The sequence below is a fragment of the Thermobia domestica genome, chromosome 1, assembly GCF_964235325.1.
Source record: "Thermobia domestica chromosome 1, izTheDome1.hap1.1, whole genome shotgun sequence".
NCBI classification, from domain to species: Eukaryota; Metazoa; Arthropoda; class Insecta; order Zygentoma; family Lepismatidae; genus Thermobia; species Thermobia domestica.
This window is the reverse complement of record NC_137454.1, coordinates 130,626,699-130,635,215: the sequence shown is the minus strand read 5'-3', so window position 1 is coordinate 130,635,215 and position 8,517 is coordinate 130,626,699. Positions and strand designations below refer to the sequence as shown.

Sequence of the window (8,517 nt, the reverse complement as noted above, 5' to 3'; positions counted from 1 at the left end):
GGACATGAGGACATTCTTAGGACATGAGGACATGAGAAGCAAACTGTGACGTAACAGCATTCAGTAGAAAGTGGCTGTGACAGAGGGTGCCTTTTTAGGGGGAAAAGCTCGAAGATAACGTTGGTAACAGACAGTGGTGACAGTCAAACAAGCACATCGATAGTGTAGTCCATAGTTTGTAGGCATTACTATTCGTGATCCATGACTGAGCGTTCACTGACAACACTTGCTCCCCTACGTCATCCTTGCCCTCCTCCCCTTTCTTAATTGTAATTCTCGCTGTTTTTATAAGATTAGAAAACTGCGCTCATGCAACATCAATTTGGAAAAGATTGATCTACAAGTTCATAATACTCGAAATAGAAAATCCAACTAAAGTTCCTATATATAAAATTAAATATCCCAACGTATAGAGGTGGGAGACCAGATTCGTCTCCCGGCAGGAGCTGATGTGGTTTGGAATCCACGTTAATCAGTAGGTCAACGTCTCATAGAGCCTCGCTGCTCAAAGGGACTTAAAATCAACTCAACCCTACATATAGAGACTTTTGGCCCATCCTGTAGTTTTCACGTAGTATTCATTTTTCTACTTCATTCAGTTAAAAAGACATGCTTCAAATCTTAGGCTTATTAAACATACACAAGTGTCTCGTAAAATACGCATGCACACAGATAAATGAATGTACTGTGTAAGTATAGACATGAAAACAGAAATCATTACTGCTTAAAATCAAGCCGGAACTAGTAATGAAAGTTAAAGTAAACATAAACGCAAGAGGCATCCGCTTCCTTACATCTGCATTCTAACATGATCAAAAGTTTTTTTTTCCTTATCTCGGTCGTTCAGATGCATTTTATGTATAACCTTGAAGAGATATATAAAGAAGAGACGCGTGTAGCTTTATATATTATCTGCTTACTTTGCGTTAACTTGAAAAGTAGAGTAAAGGGGAACAAGATACGTACGTAATATTTTAGTATTCACAAAAGACATATTTACGAAGAAGTATCAAGAAGTAATGTCTCATGTCATTCCAGATCTTTAATAATGCATCAATCAAAATAAACGATACATCATAGGGAAACTTGAAATCTCTTCTACATATGCATACTGTTCCGCATAATTCCCGTTCAATTCAATGTATAAACCAAACGCAACGCTGAACCAAATTCAAATCCATGCTGGTAAATCTATGGAGTTTGTTGTCTTTATCAAGTCTTGACAGCTGATTTCACCCCATCCACATTAGCAAACGTTGTTTACGTAGGTAGATTTTCTGAAGCATAAAGAAGTAAAATCAGGTGCTAAATTCGGACTGTATAATGTATGTGGCACCACGGATTAGTTCATCTTGGCATTCGACCATGCTGTTACAAATGGCATGTGTGGTCGTGCATAGCCCTAATGCAGTTAGATTGAATTAAGGTCTTTCTGGGGTCTTTTCTACCTGATTCTCTCCTACAGTTTCTTCAGTGTTACGATGTAGGACTCGCTGTCGTCTGTGCCATGCTCTTCTAAGAAATCAATTGGAAAAACGTACTGCATCTCCTAGAAGTTTATTGTAATCACTTTCCGCGTTGATCTTGCGGACTTTTTTTTTTTTTGGACGTTCAGGTCCATTATGAAGTCATTGCATCGATTGCACTTTACTCTCTGGATCATACAGATACACTCATGTTTCATCTCCAGTGACTCAATCTTTGAAAAAGTCGTTTTGGTGTGTTTCAAACAAGACTAGGACCTTTTGCGACACTTTCACGCGCATATCTGCACTCAGTTCTTTGGGAACCCAGTTAGCAAACACTTTGAAGAATCCTAAGCTACTGGACTCATAAGACACGTTAAGTACGGCTCTCAGTTCCTTAATTGTGATGTGCCGAACTGCACGAATCAAATCATCTGCACAGAGTTTGTTGTCTTCCATTAGTGATGTTGATAGACGTCCGCTGCGCGGTTTATCTCCAATATCAATTTCTCCTTCTTTGAACCTCTTCACCCAACGTCTAACATTGCTCACGCCTACTACAGTATCCCCATAGACATTTGTTAGCCTCCTGTGGATTTCTACAATAGTATATCTTCCTTTTGCCAGGAAATCTATCGCAGTTCTTTGTTTATGCCTTAAATCCATGGCTTGCTTCAGTCAATCAGAAACAAACAGTACACAAGTGTTAGCCAAGGTCAAATACATAGTATAGTACTCAACAACGCGCTATCATTACAAAAAAATATATATGTGGAGGAATTACTTTCTGATGCCTCCTCGTATTAGTTTCAGGCTTAAAACTTTGGTACAATACATATGTCATGCTCTGCTTTCCTCATTCTTCTGCTTAAATGTAGTATGTATACACCGCAATGAATTACATATTTTAGAAACGCACATAAGAATATGAACGACCTCACACATGTGTAATCATTCATATTTGTTCATTTTGTTTTCAAAATACATTTATTGTTTTATTTCTTTTTTTTATTGTGTTTGTCATAGGGGAAAGTGCGCCTCAACTTCTTCCAAATGTAATCATGTATTTATATTATTATATTTTTAAAAATAGACTATCTGAACCTGCGCTCTCTACACAGCACATCTTTCACAGCGCATATGAGTATGAATCTTCTTGTTATTCCTTGCATTTGTACATGTCCCTTTACAGACACAAGTGAAAGATGTCTTGATAAAAATCAGCAAGGAGTGCCATAAACGGAAGATTTTTTTTCGATTAGTTTTGAAATATCTCGCATCGTTTGCAAGATTGAGCCTACTTCCGGTTGGATTCATGTACGATCAGTGTTTTCTTTCTTGTATGCAGTAAGAAAATACATACACAATTAATTCTGTGGTTTGGGTCTAAAAGGGCCAATGTCACTTTTTGGCGAAAATTAGATTTTCTGCAATTTGAATGTCTCTAAATGTATATTTTCTTGTGTAAGAAGGGCAAGTGTCAACATCGAATAGTTTTAGAATAATTTTCCAAATAATGTTATGGGCCCTTGTTGAGGATGAAGTATTTCTGTGTTTAAAAAGGCTATAGTATATATTGACCTTTCTTCAATCTACTAAAAATAATGTGTATTAGGGCCAAAGTGAACATTGACCTTTTTTGATTCAATATTGTTAATATTTTGACGCCACCAAACAGAGAATTGGCCTTTTTTGATCTAGTGTTTTGGAAACTATATTGAGGTCAATGTTTAAACTTTGTACTTATTTGTTTGACTTGAAAGGAGGGGTCTTTTGTGTGACACCTAGTGCTCTCAAACGGGTCGGGTTGACCCGACCAGACCCGTAACCCGACCCGACCCGAGTCGGGTCGGGTCAGTCCGGGTCGGGTTACGGGTCGGGTCGGGTCAGGTCAACTCGGGTCGGGTTATCGGGTCGGGTCAGTCGGGTCAGTTCGGGTCGGGTCGTCGGGTCAGGCTAATCGGGTCGGGTTGTCGGGTCGGGTCAGTCGGGTCAGCTCGGGTCGGGTTATTCGGGTCGGGTTGTCGGGTCGGGTCGGGTCAATCGGATCAACTCGGGTCGGGTTGTCGGGTCGGGTTATTCGGGTCGGGTTATTCGGGTCGGGTTGTCGGGTCGGGTCAATCGGGTCAGCTCGGGTCGGGTCACTCGGGTCGGGTTATCGGGTCGGGTTATCGGGTCGGGTTATCGGGTCGGGTTGTCGGGTCGGGTCAGTCGGGTCAGTTCACTTTGGTCAACTGAGTTTAGGTTGAGTTTACACTCTGCTGGAGTCGAAAGCTGCTGTTTTTCACTAGCTGCCTAATTAAAAATAGCAATTTCCAATTGATTTTATAGAAACCATAAATCTATTTTGAACACTTGCAGCTAGTGTTTTTATGATAAATGCTTATTTTTCTACTTGTGTGTACTTTAATTTTTAAATGTGGAAGATTGATTTTACCAATCGACTGTAATATTAATATCTACGCCAATATGGAGTCCGGATTTAGAACAAAACTAGAAGTTGTTTAAGTAACGCCAAAAGAGAGATTGGATATGGACGACCAAGCCCAAGCAGGGCCGCGGTGGCTCAGTGGTAGAGAATTCATCTCTGGTGCATGGTGTCCAGTAGCGTAGCTAGAGTTTTTAAGGGGGGGCAATGAAGGGCCCAAGAGGATTTTGAGGGGGACATCTCCAATATATATATATATATATATATATATATGTGTGTGTGTGTGTGTGTGTGTGTGTGTGTGTGTGTGTGTGTATTCAAGGTGAATGTTTCCATCTTTATTGTTCATGATTTTACTCTTTGGAAAACAGTGAAAATATAAGAATTTAGTACCTCAAACAACTAGGATTCATTAATGCAACTGATTTCTAATATAAGTAAATAGTTATTTAATCATGGCGTTTAAAATATGTGTAGCTGGTTGACTTAAGTGGAAGCAAATACACTTTTACAGGTAAAGAAAATAACTTACAGGTTCATGCCTCTACTTGAAGAGGATCTTTCTATTCGTGTGGGCAGGAGCAAACATATCCACAACTTGTTAAAGATCTAACGATTTAGCAATTTTCTTCTCAATATAAAGTAACACTAAGTTTTCAACCTATCATGAGTCATTGACTTGCGTATACAAGTCTTTAATCTTTTCAAAGAAGAGAATGACCTTTCACATGTAGCACTAGAAACTGATATAATCAGAGATGATACCTAGCTTGTAGGTTTCTAGGAATGCGTTTTTGTAGACACAAAGAAGTTCAACGAAATTCGTTAAGGAATCAGCTTTCGTTTTCTTCTCGTCTTCATACAACTTAATTGTTGGAGCAACCCACATTATGCTTTATTTCTTGTTTAATTATGCTTTTTTTAAATTATGCTTTATTGTTAATTTCAATGATTATTTTACATTAATCGTGTATAATGTATATTTAAATCGTGTACTTCAAATACACGAGTAATCGTGTATACATCAAATATTCTAAATATCTTGATCTATTTATTGATATTTTTTGGAACTAGTTTTTCTCATATTTAATGAACTTTCTACTTAATTCATTGTAAAGAGATGTGCTTTGCTCGAATAATTTTTTTCTATCATTTGTGTGCGCCTTACAGGTACATATATACAGAAAGGGAAAGTAAAAGATGCCACCAAAAAGTACAGAACGTGCTTAAGTTCAAAAAGTAAACATAACGATACAGTGATGACGCCAGAAGGGGCAAGGGGGGCGAGCGCCCCCCTAGTAGCTACTTCTTCCCCCCTGACTGCCACCTAGACTGCCCCCCCAGACTCGTACAATCTTTAAACATTCTTCATGTAGTATTATATATCAGTATCATAACCAATCTCATTGACAAATTGTAGTCTACTTTCAATGAATTTACTATGTGGCAGATTAATTCTCAAGGTTTCTTCTTTGAGCGTCTGGGTATGCACGCATATTTCTGTTTTCTAATTTAGCCCCTTTTGAGGTAAATTTTAATTATACTTCTTTCTTATGATTTTTAATAATTGTGCCTAGCGAACAATAGTAGATTTGGTCGACTTGTTTTCTTCTCATTGGATCAATTTCGATTGGAAACAAAAGAAAGGTAAAACCAGTCACGTAACTTGTTTGTATTTGTCCAGGTTTGAAGTTTTCAGTTTCATATTTTGTTTTATTTAAAACTTCTTTCTTCTGAAACATTATTCTCGGCTTCCAATATTCAGAGGATGTGCTTATAACAGCTTAGTTTGCAACTACCAGGGCTTAATTTTTTGAAGGAGATAAAAAGAGTTGTGTTTTCCCTTCCTGCAAATGATAATAATACAATTATGGAATGAAATTGATTCCCAATAAAATGTATTGTCAGAGTGCTGATCTTTAGTTAGTAATTGGTTTATACTAGTGCTCCTTTACTTATTTTGTTTCAAAGTACTGACATGACGTCTACCATATTGACTAGGAACTGCTGAAAAATTCGTAGCCCAACCCAGAAGGAGTACACGTGGATTGGTGAGGTTTTACTTCTTCTTCTCTTCCCCCGAGTCAATATACTACCTTGTACAGTGCTCCAGCTTTTGCAGAAAAGTTTAAAAAATCTAGATTTCCTCGCACCACTGTTCGTAGCACTACCCCTATCAGATCTAAAATGGCGTCTTTCAAGTGTTATTTAAGTTTGGGAAATAAGTATACGTAATAGACGGAGCTAAATCTGCAGAAAAAGAATGATGATCTAGACATTGAAATCCTAGATTATGCAATGTCAGTTATGTTCGCAGGGGCTTGATGGACAGGTGTATTCTCCTGAAGGAACAGAATTCCTTTCTTTTCATTTTCCGCAGCGTTGTACTTTGAATTTTTCTTTCAGTTTTGTAAGTAATGTAGAGATTCTGGATTAAATATCTGACCATTGAGGAGGTAGTCTACCACTCCATACTTATACCAGAAGAATGTTCCATACAGTTTCTCAACCTACTTCTGTGTCTTGAACTTCTTGGGGCGATGGAGAAATGAGTACTACTACTCCATTGACTGTTGTTCCGATTCAGGATCATAGTGGTACAACCATATTTCATCTATGGTTACTATTCGTCAGCGAAATTGATCAGCATTACGGTCAAATTGAAAGAATACTTCTCTTAATGCCGTTACCCTTTTATTCTCCTGACATATATTTTGGGAACCCATTATGCCGAGAACTTGCGCATACCCAAGCCATTCTGAATTATGCTACCGACGAGTTCCAAAGAAATGCCCAGATTCCCTGACACAAGTTTTACTGAGAAGGTAAAAACTGAGAAAGGGGGGTGCAGACCTCAGACTATAATAAAATATAAATAGCTTAAATTATTTTTGTCACACAAAAACTGGGGTGGCCTAGGCCCTCCGCCCCGGGCTATATCCACCACTGGCTGAAATACTGCAATTTTCAAGAATAATGTCACAAATTTCATCCATAATTTCAGGAAGAGTCGTTGCTTTTAATCATCCTGGATGTAAAGCATAATTTGTTGAGAAATTGCTACGTTTATACTAAGCCACTTACTTCTTCACCACTATATATAACGGAGGAGAGTCCCGTGGTGTTTCACTGATTTCCTAATTAATTTACTTCGGTGACTTTCCTTGGTGGAACAAAAATGTTATAACAGTAAGGATCTGGATGTTCGTGAAATTATCTGTTTGGGCACACATAATCACTTCAGAGGCCTGAGAAACAATAAGAATTTTATTATTAATATGAAAATTTATATTTGTACATACAGAGTTATGTTTTTCTAAACTACGGTTTCATTTTTCTACCTAGTACCTATACTCCTTCTGGATTGGACTACTACATTTTCAGCAGCTCCTCGTAAATTCTCTCTCTGGCTCGCTCTCTCTACATCAGAGCTGTCCAAATGGCGGCCCGCGGGCCGCATGCGGCCCGCCAAACCATTTTCTGCGGCCCGCATAGCTCTCACGATTTACAATCGTTATTACTGAAAATATTTTCATTTATATTTATTCATGCTTTTAATGTTTGCACTCTTCTTTCGAAATAAGGCATCCATTTAGAGATTCTGTACAACAAAAAGACACAGGCATCCATGGCAACACTGGAGTCAGTAATGCAACTACAAGCAAGACATCGTTGCTGAAGAGACGATTACTTCAATAAACCAAACCAAACCAATACTTCTGGTCTAGTTTTGTAAAGCAGACTCTTTCTTCCTCGAACTCTGCCTAGGAACCATAGCGCGCAAGGAACACACCACTTCCTGTCATAAACACATACACACAAACTGATTTTAGAGTGAAACGAAGATGGCATTGTTGAACGTCAAGCAAAACTTTCCCACCCCTCTTGTCATGTTTTCAGTTCAGGAAAGGTCAGAGCTCAATTTACCGTGTGGTGTGATGCTTGTAGTGACCACAATACTGCAGTCTGTCCTATAACGTTTGAAGTTTTGGAACTGTATCCGTTTTTATTCTTTATTTTAATTCTTTCTTCTTTTTAAGTAGTCTTTGGGTTTCTAGCACTCGTCATTTCACAGATTGATTGACTGTTGAAGTGAAGTGTTCATTGTGCACGTGTTTATTTTGTTTTGATTTTGTTGCATTGGAGAAATGAGTGGAAGAAAACGTAAAATAGAAAATGAAAATCGAGTATATCAGGAGCGTTGGGAAAATGACTATTTCATAACAAATCACATGGGAAAGTTGCAATGTTTAATATGCATGCAGATTGTGTCTGTGCCTAAAGAATACAATGTGAAGAGACATTATTCAACTATGCATGAAAATAAATTCAATAAACACGAAGGTGAGGCTCGAAAAGTGTTAATCGAAGATTTGAAGAAAAAATTGAAGCATCAAACAGGTATGTTTAGTAAAGTAAATACAATTCAAACTTGTGCGTTGCATGCTTCATATGCAGTTTCTCTGGAGCTTGCTAAAGCCAAAAAGCCTTTCAGTGACGGAATTATAATGAAGAGATGCGCGGTAAAAATGGCAAAGGCTTTTGGTGACACAAAATTAGCGAATCACTTCGAATCTGTGCCGCTTTCTCATCAGACTGTACAGAGAAGAGTATTAGAAATGG

At 38.1% G+C, this 8,517-nt stretch overlaps 1 protein-coding gene across 1 annotated transcript; it reads right to left on the bottom strand.

Annotated features, from left to right (window-relative positions):
* Positions 1–1,694: 1,694 nt before the first annotated feature.
* On the bottom strand, positions 1,695–2,132 carry LOC145663886 (protein GVQW3-like). The gene has a single exon (XM_081730076.1). The coding sequence runs from the start codon at positions 2,130–2,132 to the stop codon at positions 1,695–1,697; it is 438 nt and encodes a 145-aa protein (XP_081586202.1).
* Positions 2,133–8,517: the final 6,385 nt, after the last annotated feature.

What these genes read in the sequence shown, in the direction of transcription:
- LOC145663886 (XM_081730076.1), bottom strand. Translation starts at nt 2,132, where the DNA reads ATGGATTTAAGGCATAAACAAAGAACTGCGATAGATTTCCTGGCAAAA.